Below are 20112 nucleotides of genomic sequence, written 5' to 3' on the forward strand. Positions count from 1 at the left end.
TACGCTCTCAAATGTGCCATCCGAGGCAGAGTGTGCCCGCCACGTTCGGCACACGCGATCGTTCGCTGCTCTCTGATTGGTTGAATCGTTTTTTGGACATAGCTCGGTAAGTAATTGTCCGATTAATATGAAACCTTGAAAAGGCACATCCTCGGGTCCCCAGCAATATACCTGGCAAGTTAAAAGTATATCGGACCCGTGGTTGTCGAGAAACAGCGGTCACAGACAAACGTACAGACAGAGATTACTGGAATTATAGATAGATATTATGCAAAGGGAATAAACTAAACACAGAACTAAATGTAAACAACGTTTCTGTTTGAAATGCTTGTGTTTGCGTCCGGAAACCTCGCATCGCTTTCCATGCTCCACGCCACGATGTTCGTTTGCTGCACGTGGTTGTCGTGACACCCCACGCTTTTGCCTTGCAAACATATACACGCAATCGAGCACGAAAGGAAACCCTTAAACATCACCTGCCTGCATGTGGTCCATTATAAGCTACATGATTACTAAGCTATTTTTTTTGTTCCACCATTGATGCTTTCTTCTTTGATTCAGGATCAGAAGCGGGTAAGATGCGCACACGCGTTTCAATCCGACGATTACGAGAAAAGCCCATTCAAGTTCGATGTTTTGGAGATCGAAGCTGTGCACACCTATCCTTTACTCACCTGCCTTGTGAAAGCATGTCTCATTTGTCCACGTATAATCAGTGGTGCACCCCATTTGTCTAACCTATATGTGCACACCTCACCCGTGCATGACTAATTTGCACACACCTCGCTTGTGCACGTCTAATGCGTGAACCTCTAATGTGTGAACACCTTACATGTGCACGTCTAATCTGTGCACATCTAATGCATGAGCACCTTGCATGTGCATGTCTAATGTGTGTGCACTTCAAATGTGTCAACACCTCACATGTGCATGTCTAATTTGTGAACACCTCACATGTGCATGTCTAATATGTGAACACCTCAAATATGCACATGGATATACAGTCACGTGAAAAAGTAAGTACACCCCATGTAAAGTTTTGACTGATATTATGGCTCGTTGGTGCCGACTGGGTGTCGTCTGGGTGTTGTGTGGAGTAGACGGTGAGTGGACGGGCACGGCCTGCTCGCTTTGCGCTCGAAGGCTAGAGGAGCAAGCTGTGCGCCAAGGCCTGTCCTCGCAAATGGACTTTACGCCAGGGCGTGTGTTTCCCCTGTGGGGAAGCGGGACCTTCGATGGCCCCGGACGGTCACGGATGCCAGATGGAGTGCTGGCAAATGCACCGCACAAACACTACACAATATTTTCACCTTTATATTTCCCCTTGTGTTGTATACGAGTCCGTATGGAGGGTCCCTCAATTAGGAAATTTAGTTCACCATGCATTCTTTTGTTACTGGCATTCCTTTCAATAAAGCCAGTATTTGTACATTTTAATTCCATGTCTGTTTGAATTGATTAACAGGGTCATAGACATTCGGTGGAGTCCGTACAGGTAAGAGCTTCGCTACCTCCCGCTGCTCTCCCCAGCGCCTATAAAGAAGGTCGGCCATCATTGACTGAATGCCTCGGAGTTTTATGCTTGCTCGGCTATTATATCCGTCCCCAGGGGTTCCACCCCTGGGAACGCAACAATATGTATATATACACTATATACATATGTATCACAATAAAAAGGTTCGAGAGCAGTTGCAAATAAATACCTTACGGAGGGGAGGAAGAGGAAGCAGAACTTGGAGTACTTGTTTACTATAGTGCTGCTGGAAAAACATGTTGAAATTGTGTGTGTGAGAATTTCTACTCACTTGTGGTCATATGATGGTTAGATGTTTGCTGGCAATTCTCTGTCTCCCTTGTGCTCGCCGAACGTGGCGAAATGGGAGTAAAGGTGGATATTCCACCGTGTTGCAGCCAGTGCTCCCCAGAAGCTGGTCAACTGTCTCGGCGGGTAAACCCGTCATGAAATATTGGTTTTTCAGGAGACGAAAATACCAATGCTTTGGGGGTGACCTGAACAATGGTTAAACAGAATGATGGCGGCAATGATCTAAAATGGCGGCAGAAAAATATAACCCCTTGAAATATAAAAGTTTGTCAGGTTGTTATGGCCAGTGAGAAGATGGTGAAGTAACACTCTGCTGATAGTGCCAAGGGAAACCAAAGAACAGTGAAGTACAGTATTTATCCACTCCACGTAATCACGTCATTTTAGCTCAAAACTCCACGAGAGTCGAAAGTCCAGTTAAAACCTTTTCTTCTTCACCGTCGTGCTTCATTCTTCATGTACTCAAAGTTGATTGGTTGATTCTGGTTTTAAACCACGCCTGCTAGGAGCACTTCAGTGTGTGAGGAACGATCTTGGTGAATTGATTCTGCCTGCACCATCCGTTCATGTAGAAAATGATGCATGTAAAACGAAGTCAAACACACAAACAAACAATGTCTTCCCTCTTAGGGATAGAGTGGGGGTAATTGGTTACGAGTTAAAAGGGGCAAGTAAAAGATAAGGTGAGATCGGGGATAAATAGTGTTTAGGGATTTGTAAAAGAAACAGGAGCTTGTGGTGCTGCGCACACACGACTCGATTGCCAGAGAGGTAGGCCACAACGCGTTGGAACAAACAAAGAGTCTTTATTCAGAGCTCGCACTTCAGCACTGGGCGGGCTCGAGCTTAGAGCCCGCATATATGTCCCGAGGCCACGCCTTGTCCCCAGGCGTGGCCGATCGGTCGAAAGGCGGGGCATGCACTTTCGTTCCCCGCCTGGACGCTCGCGCCACCCACTGGTGCGTGGAATTATTGTCCCTTGTGCCGCCACACGCGCCCCCCCCAGAATTCCCGCGCACCTGAAGGGTGAGTTTGTGGGGAAGCCGGATGACCCGGCCGAAACGCCCCCTGGCAATGGGTGCAGGGCTGGGGGGTTGCGGGATGGTGGGGCCGGGGGGTGCCGGGGGTCCGACCGCCAGGGGGCGGCCTCAACGCGGAGGCAGAGCTGCTGGCGGGGGGTGGTCCAGATCGAGGTGGGCCGGCTTGAGGCGGTCCACGGAGATGCGATCCGGGGCACCGCCGATGTCGATGGTGAAATATTTGTCCCCGGTCTCCAGCACGCAGAAGGGCCCGTCGTACGGGGGCCGTGGCGGTGCCTGGTGGGCGTCGTGCCGGACGAAGATGTACTCCGCCATGCGAAGCTCCGGGGCGACGTGGGAAGACAGGCAACCGTGGTGTGCCGTCGGCACCGGGGCGAAACGCCGGGCGGTCTCCTGAAGGGCGGAGCGCTGTTGTGCCACGGACCAAGGAGCCGTGGAGTCGGGGATAAATTCGCCCGGTACCCGCAGTGGTTGCCCGAAGACCAGCTCCGCCGAGGACGCGCGCAGGTCGTCCTTGGGCGCCGTCCTGAGGCCCAGCAGGACCCAGGGGAGCCTGTCGGCCCAGCTGCCGTCGCGGAGGCTGGCCCGGAGCGCGGCCTTCATCGAGCGATGAAAGCGCTCGCACAGGCCATTGGCCTGGGGGTGGTAGGCCGTGGTGCGGTGTAGTTTCACGTCGAGCCCTTGTGCCACCATGGCCCAGAGCTCCAAGGTGAACTGGGGGCCGCGGTCGGACGAGATGTCTGAGGGGGCACCGAACCAGGCAACCCAAGTGGCGATGAAGGCTTGCGCCACATCAGCCGCAGACGTCACCGCCAATGGGACGGCCTCCGGCCACCGTGTGGTGCGGTCCACCATGGTGAGGAGGTGGGTGAACCCCCGCGAGGGGGGCAGAGGTCCCACCAAGTCGACGTGCACGTGGTCGAACCGACTTGGAAGACAAAGTTTCCTCGAAAGGCTGCACGAGCAAATGGAAGCAATGTTTCTTCCAGAATGGCCCTGTACTTGAACTGGTTCAGGTTTCCATTCAGAACAACCAGGTCAGTTTTTCCCCCTGCATGAAAAGCAGCCTAAACGGTCACCCCACCACCTCCAGCTTGCACTCTTGGCACTATACAATCTTCGTTGTAGGCTTCATGCACTTGTCTGCGCACTCGGATGTGGCCATCTTGACGATAGACCAGAAATCAAGACTCGTCACTGAAGATCACGTGATTCCAGTGTCCTGGCTGCCATTGACGGTGCTCTCTGGCCCACTGCAATCGGCGCTGGCGGTGTTGTCTGGTCAGGCATGGCTTTCTCAGGGGATGCCTGGCATGATAGCCTGCTTGAACCAGTCGTTGGTTGACTAGCCTTCTGGATACATGCACATTTGTCAGTTGCTGCCACTCAGCCCTAAGCCGATTAGCTGACTTGGTACGGCCATTGCGGACTAACCGGTGCAGCTGGCGATCATCCCTCCTTGTGGTTCTGTGGGAACGTCCTGGCCTCGGTATTGGAGTAAGGACACCCCTCTGAACATTTCGTTTCAGGATCTTAGACACCTGACCTTGAGTGATGCCATACTGCCGAGCAATAGCACGCTGTTTCATGCCGGAATTTCGTAAAGCCACCACTCCATGACAAACACCATTGTCGAGTTGACGGACCATCTCCAGAGGAAGCGGCAATAACTTTTGTGGACATGCAGCAGTTGTTTTCCACTAATAAAGAACGCAACAACCCTTATATACCCGATTGTGAAGCCAATCGTCAAATGTACCTATCCGTACATTTTGTCATGCCACCTGTGATATAATCCTGTTATTGACTTCTTTCTGCGACAGACAATCAGTGACATGGTTCTTTTAACAAAGAAATCACCGAAGCGTAAAAGAAACTCACCAGATTGATATACTGATTTCAAAAAGTAAACCTAAGTCAAGGGAAAAAAATATTCCATATTAAATGCCAAGTCTGTATATATATATAGATTCACACATTTTGACTTTTTTTCAAATTGTTTTGTTACAGCCTGAATTAAAAATGAAGATGACATTGAGATTTTTTTGTCACTGATCGACACATAATGTCGAAGTGGATTTTTTTTTTTTTTTTTTAACAAAATAATTAAAAATGAAAACATGAAAAAATTCTTGAGTCAATAAGTATTCAACCCCTTTGCTATGTCACTCCAAATTGAGCTCAGGGGCATCCAATTTCCTTTGATCATCCTTGAGATGTCTCTACAACTTCATTGGAGTCCACCTGTGGCGAATTCAAGTGATTGGACATGATATAGAAAGAAACACACCTTTTTATACAAGGTCCCACAGTTGACGGTGCATGTCAGAACAGAAACTCTACCTTGAAGTGCAAGGAACTGTCTGTAGAATCCCGAGAATTGTGAGGAGGCATAGATCTGGGACAGGGTATAAAACAATTTCTAGATTGTTGAAAGTTCCCAAGAGCACAGTGACCTCCATCATTAGGAAATGGAAAGAATATGGAACTACCCAGACCCTTCCGAGAGCTGGCCGTCTGACCAACCTAAACAATCGGGAAAGCAGGACCTTGCTCGGGGGGGGGGGGGGGGGGGGGGGGTGACCAAGAACAAACAATATATATATATATTTTTTTTGTATACAAGATCGAGGCTTGTGTAAGAGCTAACATTAATCACAAAAAAAAAAACGGACACATAAAACATACAATGAAGGGAGCGGGAGACAAGATGGGGAGAAGAGAGGGAAGCATGCAAGTACAACAGTAGGGAACAGGGACATCGGGAGATCTGTGGGAGGAAGAGGGCTAGGGGGGAGGGGGCAGGGGAAGGGAGGGGTGGGAGAGGTATAAAACAAATGTACAATGCTCTGACTTCCAGTAAAGAAGTTGGTATTTCAAAAAGGTGGATCTGGGGCGAATTAAAGGGGGTAGACAGGGGCAGATCCAGGAATTTCAAGACGGGGGGGGGGGGGTGCATGAAACTATAGCGCTGGGGGGGGGTAAAGGGAGGGGTCTGGGGGTCCTCCCCCAAGAATTTTAAAAAAATTTGATCGTCAGAAACGGCATTTCGTGCGTTCTTGGAAGTTTCTGCAGTTCCTTGTGTTCTTCCCTGGTCCAACAGTTGAGCAGATTCGCACCGCCTGCACCCCCCCCTGGATCCACCCCTGGTAGAAAAGATCAAGGTTTTGGATGGGGGAAGATAAGAGATGGTGGTGGACAGCTATTTTAAAGACCTGGAGGGAGGATTGGGATTAAAGAGAGTGAGGGAGTTTGTTCCTGAGGCGGGAGAAAATAGGAATGAAAGAGTGAAGGTGAGCAAAGAGTCTTGATTTTGGTAGTTTCACCAGAAACTTTTCACCAGAATTTGACCATCGAGACAGAACTACAGAATTCCTTCACAGGAATGGGAGAACCTGCCGGAAGGATATCAGTCTCTGCAGCACTTCACAAATCTAGGTTTTATGGGAGAGTGACCAGATGGAAGCTACTCCAGAGAAAACGGCACATGACAGAACGCCTGGAGTTTTCCAAAAGGCACAAGAAAGACTGAGAGCATGAGGCAAAATGTTCTGTGATCTGACAAAATGAAAAATGAACTCTGGCCTGAATGCAAAGTGCGACATCTGGCTGGAACTGAACACAGCCCATTAAACACCATTCCTACCATGAATCATGATGGTGGCAGCATCATGCTATGGGGATACTTTTCAGCGGCAGGGACTGGGAGACTTATAAGGATAGAGGGGCCAATGAATGGAGCCAAATAGAGGCAAATCCTTGAGGAGAACCTGCTTCACAGTGTCAAAGATCTTAGATTGTGGTGAAGATTTATGTTCCAACAGGACAATGACCCGAAGCATACAGCCAAAGCAACACTGGAATGGCTTCAGAACAAGAAAGTAAAAGTCCTTGAGTGGCTCAGCCAAAGCCCTGACTTGAATCCCATTGAGAATCTATGGAAAGACTTGAAGATTGCTGTTCACCGACGCTCCCCATACAACTTGACAGAGCTTGAGAAAATCTGCAAGGAAGAATGGGAGAAACTCCCCAAATCCAGATGTGCAAAGCTGATACAGACATACCCAAGAAGACTCGAAGCTACAAGTACAATCGCTGCCAAAGACACTTATACGAAGTATTAACTTCAGAGCGTTGAATACTTATGTAAATTATATATTTCAACATTTCATTTTTAATCAATTCGTAAAATTTTCAAAAACAAAAATTCCAATTTGACATTATGGGACATGATGTGTCAATCTGTGACAAACAAAATCTGAATTTAATCAATTTTAAATTCAAGCTGTAACAGCAAAATGTGAAAAAAGTGAAGGGGTGTGAATACTTTCTGAAGGCACTAAGTATACCGATTTTGGCAATCTGCAAGACTGCTTTTATTCTTGGACACAATTTGCTTGAACCACACATGCTCAATAACTTGTCATACATCTCGTCCACACATCCTGTGAGTGGCCCTTATTGAACCCCCCTCACATGTGACATTATAAACATACGTATTCAGAAAATGTGGATTAATAACTCATATTAGTGTAGATATGTAGTGTGAAGTGAATATTTGAAATGTTCGATAACTCCCCCACATGGTAAAATTAGAATATTATACCGTAAATAGTAGTGTAGTGAATCAATCCGATGTGTATGTATTTAAGCCAGCGCGACAAGGAATTATCAACACTGACATTGTGGGATCACACACAACCCGTGTGCCTTTGCAATGAATCACCGTAGGTGGTTTACCTGACCTCACTAAATTCTCTATATTGTTCTTACATAGATGAATATTAACAATGTAACTACAGTCATGTGAAAAAGTAAGTACACCCCATGTAAAGTTTTGACTTTTTCAACATATTTCAACATACAGCTATTGGATCTTCATTTCAACAATATTGCTAGACAAAGGTGATATAATATAACAAATATCATGAAACATTTACATTTTGTAGTCCATTGTATAATTTAAATGAACATGAATGCAAATTTCGCATGTGGAAAAAGTAAGTACACCCTCGGCTCGAATAGGTGGTATTGCCCCCTTTGGCAGAAACAACCTCAAGTAGGCATTTCTTATAACTGTCTACAAGTCTCTGACATCGACTGGGAGAATTTTTTTCCCCCTCCTCCATGCAGTATTCTTTCAGCTGTGTGATGTTTGAGGGGTTTCTTGCATGCACAGCTCGTTTCAAATCCCCCCACAGCATCTCGATGGGATTTAGATCCGGGCTTTGACTTGGCCATTCCAGAACCCTCCATTTCTTTCTTTTCAGCCATTCCTTGGTGGATTTACTGGTATCTTTAGGGTCATTGTCATGTTGCAAGGTCCACCTTCGGTTGACCTTAAACTTTCCAACAGATGGCCTCACATTATCCTCAAGCACCCTCTGGTACAATGAAGAATTCATAGTGGACTCTATGATGGTGAGCTGCCCAGGCCCTGATGCAGCAAAGCTGCCCCAAACCATAATATTTCCACCACCATGCTTTACAGTTGGTATCAGGTTCTTGTGGTCAAATGCTGTATTTGGTTTTCGCCAAACATGTCTTCTGGTACTGTGGCCAAATAGCTCTACCTTTGACTCATCTGTCCAGAGCACATTGTTCCAGAAGTGCTGGTCTTTGCCTCGGTGTTAATTGGCAAACTTTAGTCTTGCCCTGATGTTCTTTCTGGACAGCAAAGGTTTCTTCCTGGCACACCTCCCATGTAGATCAAATTTGTGCAGCCCCTTTCTAATGGTAGACTCGTGCACTTTGACATCAACGGTGGCAAGAGCTACCTGTAGGTCCCGTGATGACATTCTGGGGTTCTTAGAGACTTCTTTCAGCATCTTGCGGTCTGCTCTCGGGCTGAACTTGCTGGGGCGGCCTCGCCTGAACAAGTTGGCAGTTGTTTGGAATCTTCTCCACTTGTAGATGATCTTCCGGACAGTCGAATGATTGATTTCAAATTGTTTGGAGATCTTTTTAAATCCCTTCCCAGACTCGTAGGCATCTATAACCTTCTTTCTGAAGGCCTCAGAGAGCTCTTTTTGATCTAGGCATGGTGACGCCACACACGTCAACAACAAGGAGCAAACCAAACTAAATGTCTGAGGTTTAAATAAGACAGGTTCCTCCAAGATCCTCTCGAACGATGTTCTTTTCATTTGCACCTGAGCTGGTGCACCTGATTCTAATTTTAGGTATTTGAAGTAGTGATAAACGTAGGGGTGTACTTACTTTTTCCACATGCGAAATTTGCATTTATGTTTATTTAAATTATACAATTGACTACAAAATGTAAATGTTTCATGATATTTGTTATATTATATCACCTTTATCTATCAACATTGTTGAAACGAAGATCAAATAGCTGTATGTTGAAATATGTTGAAAAAGTCAAAACTTAACATGGGGTGTACTTACTTTTTCACGTGACTGTATATCCTTGATTGTAAATGATAGAAAAGAGGCTCAAATTTGTGACAAAAACTATGTGTGTGTGACACGTGTGTATATATATATATATATATATATATATATATATATATATATATATATATATATATATATATAAAAGGTGTACATGTGAGGTGTTCACACATTAAAGGTGCACATGTGAAGTGTTCACACATTAAAGGTGCATATTTGAAGTGTTCACATATTAGACATGCACATGTGAGGTGTTGACACATTTGAAGTGCACACACATTAGACATGCACATGCAAGGTGCTCATGCATTAGATGTGCGCAGATTAGACGTGCACATGTAAGGTGTTCACACATTAGAGGTTCACGCATTAGACGTGCACAAGCGAGGTGTGTGCAAATTAGTCATGCACGGGTGAGGTGTGCACATATAGGTTAGACAAATGAGGTGCACCACTGATTATACGTGGACAAATGAGACATGCTTTCACAAGGCAGGTGTGTAAAGGGTAGGTGTGCACATCTTCGATCTCCAAAACATCGATCTTGAATGGGCTTTTCTCGTAATCGTCGGATTGAAACGCGTGTGCGCATCTTACCCGCTTCTGATCCTGAATCAAAGAAGAAAACATCAATGGTGGAACAAAAAAAATAGCTTATTAATCATGTAGCTTATAATGGACCACATGCAGGCAGGTGATGTTTAAGGGTTTCCTTTCGTGCTAGATTGCGTGTATATGTTTGCAAGGCAAAAGCGTGGGGTGTCACGACAACCACGTGCAGCAAACGAACATCGTGGCGTGGAGCATGGAAAGCGATGCGATGTTCCCGGACGCAAACACAAGCATTTCAAACAGAAACGTTGTTTTCATTTCGTTCTGTGTTTAGTTTATTCCCTTTGCATAATATATTATAAATACTCTCAATTAAGGGCAGACGATTTGAGGCACCCACGCAGTGTTTGACTCCAGAAGGAGATATAGAAGCAAAGCATATGGCAGAGTTGAATTGCTTTGTTACAGCTAACCTACTTCCACAATTATATACCATGGCGCAATCACTAATTCACCGCTCCAAATACCTGCTACTTTGACTGCTCACAACCTGTGTGATAAATGATCAGAGGTCCACATGTGTGTGTGTATATATATATATATATATATATATATATATATATATATATATATATATATACACACACAATGCACACACTATTATACACATATATACACAGTCGTGGCCAAAAATATTGGCACCCTCGCACCTTTTTCAAATAACACAATTTTCTCTAAAAACAAGTTGAAATTGACGAAAGTATTTTGTCTCTACAATTGTTTATTTCACTGTTAATATTACTGAGCCTTTACTTTTGACTCAGAACTTAATATATCCTTTAAATCAGAAAAGAAAAAGAAATGGCATTGACACCCGAGACTTAATATTTGGTAGCACAGCCTTTGGACAAAATAACTGCAGTGAAGTGCATCCTATAGCCATGAATGAGCTTCCTACACCTCTCTATTGGCAGTTTGGCCGACTCTTCTTGTGCAAACTGCTCTAGTTCTCCCAGATTTGAAGGGTGCCTTCACCGAACTGCTGTTTTCAGATCTCCCCACAGGTAATGGGATTTAGATCTGGACTCATTGCTGGCCAATTCAGAAAGGTCCAGCATTTTGTCTTGAACCATTCCTGGGTGCTTTTTGAAGTGTGTTTGGGGTCATTGTCCTGCTGCAAGACCCATGACCTTCAACAGAGACCCAGCTTTCTGACATTGGGTTTAACGTTGTGCTCCAAAATGCCTTGGTAATCTCCTGATTTCATGATGCCATACACACATTCAAGGTACGTGGTGCCAGAAGCAGCACAGCAACCCCAAAACATCACTGAACCTCTTCCATGTTTGACTGTAGGGAAGATGTTCTTTTCTTTGGAAGATTCATTTTGTTTTCTGTAAACAGAGATGATGTACTTTGCCAAAAAGCTCTAATTTGGTCTCATCTGTCCACAGAACATTTTCCCAGAAGGATTTTGGCTTGTTCAGGTGTGTTTTGGAAAACTCCATTCAGGCTTTCTTACGTCTCTCCCTCAGCAGTGGGGTCCTCCTGGGTCTCCTACCATATAACCCCCTTTAATTGAGTTGGAGATGGATGGTGCAAGTTGAAACTGTCGTACCTGGTGTCTGAAGGTCAGCTTGTATCTGTTTGGCAGTTGATCGAGGTGCTTTCTCCACCATTCGAACAATCCTTCACTGCAATCTTCGATCAGGTTTTCTCTTGCGGCAACGTCCAGGGAGGTTGGCTACAGTGTCATGGGCCTTAAACCTCCTGATAACATTGCAAACGGTGGACACAGGAACATTAAGATCTCTGGAGATGGAGTTGTAGCCTTGAGATTGTCCATCCTTGGCTACAATCTTGTGTCTGACCCCAAACAATTCTCTGGTTTTCTTTCTTTTCTCCATGCCCATTATGGTACACAGAGTGACACAAAACAGCAGAATGACCCCTTTTCTCTCTTCAAACTGGTTGAACGAGTGATTTTTATATTGCAGGCACCTGCAACTCATCCAGGTGAGTTCAATTCCAAAGTAAAGGAGAATCACCTGCTTGAAATCTAATTATTTCCAACCACTTTTAAAAGGTGCCAATAATATTGTCCGGGCTATTTTAGGATTTCTGTGTGGAATAAGCTAAGATTTCGTAATTTTTTCAGTTTTTGGGGTTTTGTTTCACTGCAAACCAAAGAAATACATTTGTGGATACAAGAATATTTTTTAAATTTGAACAATTTTCTGGAAGAAATAGTGAATTGTTTGAAAAAAGTGCAAGGGTGCCAATATTTTTGGCCACGACTGTATGTCATTTTGAGTATGAAGACGCTCTCTCCCCAAGTGTAAACTCATTCACGGGTTCAGCAATAGCAGGTTCACCATTTACCGCATGTGGGAAACATTCGCTGGTTCAGTAATGTCTGAACAAAATTGAGATTTTGCGCATTTCCACCTGTATGACGCAAATCCATAAAATTTCTCAACTTTTTTTTTCTGAGATTTTGGCCTCCCGACCTTGCAATATGCGCACACACACACCCACCCACAGACACAAACACACACACACACACACACACACACACACACACACACACACGATTAGAAAGAAATACATACAGATGCAGATACTCCGTTCAGATACCTGTACATTGAGCAATTATGAAGATAAAGCTGCCAGTTTTCGGGACAAATGTGAGTATCTCATTCCGATAACCTTTTGAATGCCCTTCGTAATATATTCAAAGGTGTTGAAACTACAACCTGCAACACAACTGATGCTCGAACAAGGGCTGCTCGAAACAATTATTTCCAAAGCACAATGGGATTCTTTGTTGCAGTCGGGAACGGCGAATTGGAAGCACCCACACACATTCACACCCTCCTGTGTGCACGGCGACGTCATGGCTCATACCTGTGCACTTGTAGGCTTCACGAGCGGTGGCACGCTGCCACGGCCGGTCCAAGTGGAACGGCTTGCACTGCTCGCAGTCCGGCCCGGCTGTGTTGTGCTTGCACTCGCAGGTCAGGGTCCCGTCGTGGCCCCGCAGGCAGCGTGCCGCGTGTCCGTTGCACTTGCAACGTCCACCCACTTGCAGGTCGGACACGGCATAGTAACTGCGGGCACCGTGCGGGCGCTGCGCGTTCTCCTCCCCTTCAGGTGCGTCGTGCGCGTGCAAGCGCGTGAACACGACCCGAACGTCGGTGGCCGTGACCCAGTCCTGCAACACGGGGCTGCTGTCGAAGTCGTGCGCGGAGGGTCTCCCGTCGAGCGTGCTGAATGCGACGAGGCCCCCGGCGTGCGGCCGCGACTCCACGTGCCCGTCCGTGCACAGCGCCGCCTGCTCGTTCTGCTTGCTGATGGTGACCCGTTGTGCTTTCCCGTACACCTTGCGGCACTGCGTGGAGTAGAACTGGAAAGGCACCCACGTTCTACCGAAGTCCATGGACTTGTAAATGGCCATGGATTCTGGACGGGTCAAGCAAAATTGCAGACTCACGTAAGTCACCTCAAATTTTTTGCCCAAGGAGAGCGTGAGGCTCACGTTCCGGGGGTACTCCATGTGTGTTTCCGACTGCCAGCACGTGAGGTTGTGCGGATTGTTGAGATCCGTGAGGTAGGCGGCGGGGTGCGCGCGCTTCGGGTCCGACGCGTCGCACACCTGGTTGCACGAACGTACAGATTCTTCCCGCGAGTGGCTCTGCTCGGAATGCAGGCAGTAGCGTGTCGGGGGCTTTCCGCAGGTGCTGGTCGCACGCACCTCCTGACCGAACGCCGCATTAACAAAGTCCGGGATGCAGCGACGTGGCCTTTCCATGTCGTCGGTGCATGGATCCGGTGGACTTTGTTGAGCCGCGAACATCGCCAGTCCGTAGCGAGCGCCGGTCAGTTGAGACGCGCAAAGCAGTAGCGATGCGTAAAGAGGCATCGCGAGTCGCACGCAACGCCCCATGGTGACTTCTGCTGTGGCTCCGTCGCTCTTTCTCTCTGTTCTTTGAGCGGCTCTGTGGGCGGGAAGAGGTGGGGGGTATTCAAGCAGCAAATAGTACCGACGGTGCTTTTTTTTTTTTGCTACACTTGCTGACGATCCCCCGGTCTTGACCTCATGAGCACATCGAGCCACCGACGCGAGTCAAACTAGCTCTCGGAGCGAGCGGGCAGCCTGGATTGAAGGAATAGGAGGGGGAGGAGGCACCTGGATGTGGGCGCAAGACCTGCGAGTCTCCAATGCGTTTCTAAAAAATAAATAAAGTTTGTCTCCGTAAACATCGTTTCACTGCACGCCGTGGATCGTGTACCTTTACAAAATTACTAAACAACACAGATTGCGCACTTTACAAAACCAATTCGCATCACAAAATCGACACCTTTACAAAATCACAGCAAACCACAAATTAAACCCTTCCACCAAAAGACCACAACATGACTACCACACCTTTAGAAAATGAGTGCATACCACCAATATTACACCGCTACCAAAACACTGCACGCCTCGATTACAGAAACTTTAAAAAAGAAAAACTGCTGTAGGACACAGATTACGCACCACAAGTTGAATGCACACCATGAATTGCACACCTTTACACAATCACCGAACCCCACAAATTGAACACCTTTACACAATCGCTGAACGCCACAAATGGTGCATTTTTACCAAAACATTGCACGTTATGATTACAGTGTACACTACAGGTTACGTATTTACCAAAACATTGCACACCACAAATTACGCACTTTTTTAAATTCACTGCACACCACAAATTGCGCACTTTTGCTGAAACATTATACACCACAAATTATGCACCCTTTTAAGAACACTTTCACTTTCTCATTCCTAAACCTTTACAAAACCACTGCATGCCACAAATGCCACACCTTTACAAACACAACCCACACCACAAATTCACGCTCATAAAATTCACTGCATGTGCACCTTTACACACACTGCACAGCATGAAACTTGCACTTTTATCAAAGCATGTCATGTTACGATTCCCAAACCTTTACGAAATTACTGCATGACACAAACTGCACACCTTTACAAACCGTTCCCATGCAACAAATTACACACCTTTACAAACCATGCACAATGCAACATATTGCATAGCTTTACAAACCATGTGCATGCAACTAATTGCACACCTTTACAAACCATGCACATGCAACAAATTGCACACCTTTACAAACCATGTGCATGCAACTAATTGCACACCTTTACAAACCATGTGCATGCAACTAATTGCACACCTTTACAAACCATGCACATGCAACTAATTGCACACCTTTACAAACCATGCACATGCAACAAATTGCACACCTTTACAAACCATGTGCATGCAACAAATTGCACAACATTACAAACCATGTACCAGCTAAAAATTGCACACCTTTATAAACAATGTGCATGCAACAAATTGCACACCTTTACCAACCATGCACATGCAAATTGCACACCTTCACAAACCATGTGCATGTAAATTGCACACCTTTATAAACCATGTGCACGCAACAAATTGCCCAAAATTTCCCAAACCATGTGCATGCAACAAATTGCATAGCTTTACAAATCATGTGCCTGCAACAAATTGCACGCATTTACCAACCATGTGCAAGCACATTGCACGCCGTTACAAACCATGTGAACGCAACAAAATGCATATCTTTACAAACTATGTGCCTGCAACAAATTGCACACCTTTACAAACCATGTACATGCAACAAATTTCACACCATTACAAACCATGTACTGGCTAAAATTGCACACCTTCACTAACCATGTGCATGCAACAATAGCACACCTTTATAAACAATGTGCATGCAAATTGCACACTTACGAAATCAACTGAATGCCACAACTTGTGCATTTTTACTGAAACACTGCACGCCACAAATTATACACCTTCATACTAAAAATCGGAAATTCTCTGCTTGTATGTCTGAACCTTATAGAGTTGGAAACTTCTTGGCCAATTTCCCTCAAATTTTGCTCATATGCTCGGGGGTACCCAGAGTCAGGTCATGGGCAAGAAAGAAATCTCTCACACTTCCACAATGGTGGGGAGACGACTTGCAATTTCCATGTGTACATATGGCATAGTGCAAGTTGTTTAATCACCGGCCCCTGCCAGGGAGGGTTATTGAGGGTGTGGAAACAACAGACATGGAATTGTGCAAGTGATTCACTGACGCCATATTTCGCTGCTGTAGGAAGCGGGTATTACTAGTTATAAAGGCGCTCCATGCAATGTATTGAATTGCGCACCTTTACACAATCACTACACCCCACGAATTGTGCACTATTGTCAAAATACTGCACACTTGCACAAATTGCATCCTGAACATAATTGCAGGCAACAAATTGTGCACATGAAAAAAAAATCACTACACACCACAAATTCTTGCCTTTCCCAAAACACCGTAAACTAGGAACACTGTGCCTTTCCACCCAAAAACCATTGTACACCAAAGATCGTGCATCAGTAAAACATTAGCTCACGTGAACTCATCCTCACATACAGCTTTTCCTTACATTGATATACAACAAAATTATACATCAATTGCATGCAGGACAAATCCATCAGTACACATCATTGTACTTGTGCTCGAATTGCAAGGAAAACAGTAAACGATGGACAAATGCAATTATTTCGCACGTGCGTGTGGGATTTACACCTCCAAGGAACCCCACAATCCAGACTTATATGGGAACAATAAGCAAACAAACCTTATCAACATTTTTTTTTCTTAATGTTAAACTTTACATCGTAACATACATCACTCACATTATGAGTGTGAGTGAGTGTGAGTGCGCACCTTGTATTCGCAAGTGTTCGCTACAGAAACGGTGGCCAGACTCGAGCGTGCAAGTTGCCGAAGGCTCAGTCACAAACTGCCAGACGCACCTGCCTATTACCCCCTTTCGATTTGATCCGAGAGGCAAGGTCCATAATGTAATGGGGATGCTTTACGTACAAAACGGTTCATTAAAGGGTACACGGGCACTTTTCAGCCACCCCCAGCACGTCTCCGGCCCAAAGATCCCAGACCCACCCCTGCGGGGACGGTTCGGGGTTAGAGTGGGGTGATCGTCCTGGAAGGGGAGTGGGAGTGCGAGCACCAAAGCTCGCTACGACGTGGCACCGGGTGGCTTCTTGCCAAGAAAGTCCGATAATTCGCGCGCATTTTTTGCTGCCAAAACCGACAGCAAGAGTGGAAAACATTCAGACATCGATTACGCTGCCGGGACAATCGCTTACAATTTCCGCTTTTTATATTTAGAAATTCTCTCACGAACGCGCAACCCTCGGCGCCACGGCCACAACCGTAACACCATCTCCCCTAAATACGCTCCTCACCGACCAATAACATCATACGTCCAAACGCGTTATCGTACGTTGACGAGGTCAAAACAAAAAAAAAAACCTCGTTTGTTCCCAATTCGATCCGAAATCGATCCAGATGACGATCTGTGCGACCGACGTTTTCGGATCTACACGCGTTTCGGAATTGGTGCAGGGCGAGAGTGTTTGTGCAACTCGCGGCACGTGCGTTGCGTTATTGCCATGGAGAACGTGACGAGTGAAGCAACACGTGCCCGTGCGCTCGTGCGTTAACCCGACGGTCGGTGCTCGAACGCGAAGCCAAAGCACTCGAGCGCCGCTTCAACCTTATAGGTGTTTATTTACTCAACGCACATCGTCTTACTAAATTCCAGCCAAGCTCTGCGCGTCTCTCCGCTTCATCCGTGCGTGTCCTTTTTGTTCCCCTAAATTAAAGTCTAACGATGCACGAGTTTTTAAGAAATGTTTTAACTAGAGTCCTTAGGACATCATTTATTTACTTTTTCCTTAGTCCTTTTGGATTTTATCCCGAGGGAAATTTGCCGCGAGCGCACTTTTATTTTACTTTTCTTATTTTTGCGCACTTTTCTTATTTTATTAACCCTTCAGAGTGCGCTCTTTAACTCTCCTTTGAGTTGCCTCGCCAGAGTACCAATATACCAGCACCGGTGGTTGGTGGACGTTAAATATCCCAAGGTGCAGTCTTTCGCAAAAAAGTAGAAAAGTTAGGTGAACAAACTGTCATATTCCTGCGGTCTTCAGTCGAACGTCACCCCTGGCCAGCCGGTTCGTGAAAGACTTAAGCCGAAAACGTTCCCCCGCCAGACACCGCAAAAAGGTGAATGCATTAAGTTGTTTAATAATAATCGCTCATACACCTGCTCGGATGACGCTTCCTCGCCCCAGCAAATGTTGGTCTCTATCTTCTTTGAATGGAAACGAGTCCGTGTAGGTCACTTTTCGCCAATCTGGCGACCTCTTCCCTCCCACACTTCCTGAGCTAAACAGCACCTGTGTGTGAGTAAACCCAAAGCCCGGGCTGTTAGAGAAGTTGCCTTATCGTTTACAAATGCACATTTGGATCTTCTTAGAACACGCTGTCCTCAACAATGGATGCTTCACTTCTTACATAAAACAGGTGCAGCAACAAGTTCGATATTATGTTCTCAAAACGTTACCTTTAAAAAAAAACTTCCAGATCGAGTTGAGAGTTTCACCTATAACGTTCTAAGAATGATATTCAGTATACGAGGAGAGTTCACAATGTTTACAGAATGAGATAATCACAATGGTTCAACAAATATCAACGTTTCTTTTATATGTATCAATTAGAAAGAGCAATCAGAGATTGCAGACCCTCACCAAGACTTCTTGTTTTGTGTGGTTTCATAGTACGTATTTTACAGATGTACTCACATACTAATTGTACATACTCCATCGAGGTATTCAGGTGAAAAAGATACCCCAACTATTAATATGCAATTGCTCACTGGCTTTGACGCCAATATAAACTTTTATTATGGACCTTAGGTATCAAAAAGCTACATATATCGACCAATTTCAGATGGAGCACCTCGCCCGCAATTAGCGCATTTAGATGTCATCAGATGCGGCAATAAATGTGAATTGTTGCTCCCACCTTGCCGGCTCGATGACTGAGGATGCCATTTGCATTTTGCCACCACCATCCCTACTCCGTTTAGAATCCCGTGCAGACACGGGCAACTTGATGGTGTATAAAAAATTGCGATCTACGTTAGCATATTCTGTGCGGACAAACAGACAGACAAACGGACCCAGGTGCATAACCTCTCCTCTGGTGAGGGTAAACATAGGGGCAATTCACCTAGTATAATAAACAGTATAAGGGTATTTTAAACCAATTTCAGTGGTTGCTGGAAGACAGGGTAGCATGTAGAATCATACCAACATAATCATAAAACTTTAAACAAACAAACAAATACCTATTTTGGGGGGCAAACCACCCCTCCCCAAACCCCATATAACTCCTAAGACCCCAATTTTTCTAATACCTTGAACAAACATTGGTCCATCATGGGTGATTAAGGTTGTGGTGAAGTTTCATAAAAATTGCGTGTAGTTTCTAAAAAAGAAAGAAACTACCTATTTTGCCCCCCCCCCCCCCCCTGTAGCACCCTAAAGGAGCAGATTTTTTTTAATGCCGTGAACAAACTTTGGTACAGCACGGGTGGTGAAGGTTGTGGTGAATTTCATCGAAATAGCTTGTGTAGTTTCAGAAAAGAAAGCAAATACCTATTTTGGAGGGTCAAACCTGGATCCACTTTAACCCCTCCCCCCCCCCTCCCCCCCCCCCCCCCCGTATGCCATCTTAGACTTTGAATTTCTTAGTGCCGTGAACACCCTTTAGTCACAACACAACAAATATAATTTGTGTCAAGTTTGGTGGCAATCCCATCAGCGGTTTCGGAGAAGAAGTTTCAAGTGTTTACGGGACGGACGGACAAAGCACCATCGCATAAGCTCCCCAGAACTTCGTTCCAGGTGAGCTAATAATAGACATGTGTGAATGTGATTGGAAAGGTGGCTGGCAGAATGGCCAAGAGGACCCACGCTCGCTGTCTAGCCTGGGTTTGAATCTCAACCCAACTATAAACTGTCATCCCAGTGTTTCACAGGCAAGGTAATTCATCAGTGTGTGTGTGCTGTCCCTTGGATATGGATGTTACTTGGAGTCCCATCTATCGGCATTTGTTGGTGGATGTGAAAGACCGCATAGTGTCCTTTGCGAAGAGTAGGTCAGCTATCACCGGAACCATGAACAAATTACAAATTACTGCTCTAACTACTGCTGGGAAAGGGATGACAAAACCACCCAGTATATAACCCTTGCAGAGAAACTGCTTCGGGAGATGGTACATTCGATCACTGCTCATATGGCAGTATAAAATGGGGGGACTGAACATAAAAA

General features: G+C 45.6%; 1 protein-coding gene across 1 annotated transcript in view; it reads right to left on the minus strand.

Annotated features, from left to right (window-relative positions):
- The window catches only part of LOC137423456 (netrin-1), a 184551-nt gene that overhangs the window by 152356 nt on the left and 12083 nt on the right, over positions 1–20112 (minus strand). The window contains exon 2 of the mRNA XM_068110653.2: positions 12736–13826. Within this exon, the coding sequence (XP_067966754.2) occupies positions 12736–13826 (1091 nt within the window). The remainder of the gene's footprint in view (positions 1–12735; positions 13827–20112) is intronic.

Source organism: Myxine glutinosa, chromosome 3 (assembly GCF_964187855.1).
Source record: "Myxine glutinosa chromosome 3, kmMyxGlut1.1, whole genome shotgun sequence".
In the NCBI taxonomy this organism is placed as follows: domain Eukaryota; kingdom Metazoa; phylum Chordata; class Myxini; order Myxiniformes; family Myxinidae; genus Myxine; species Myxine glutinosa.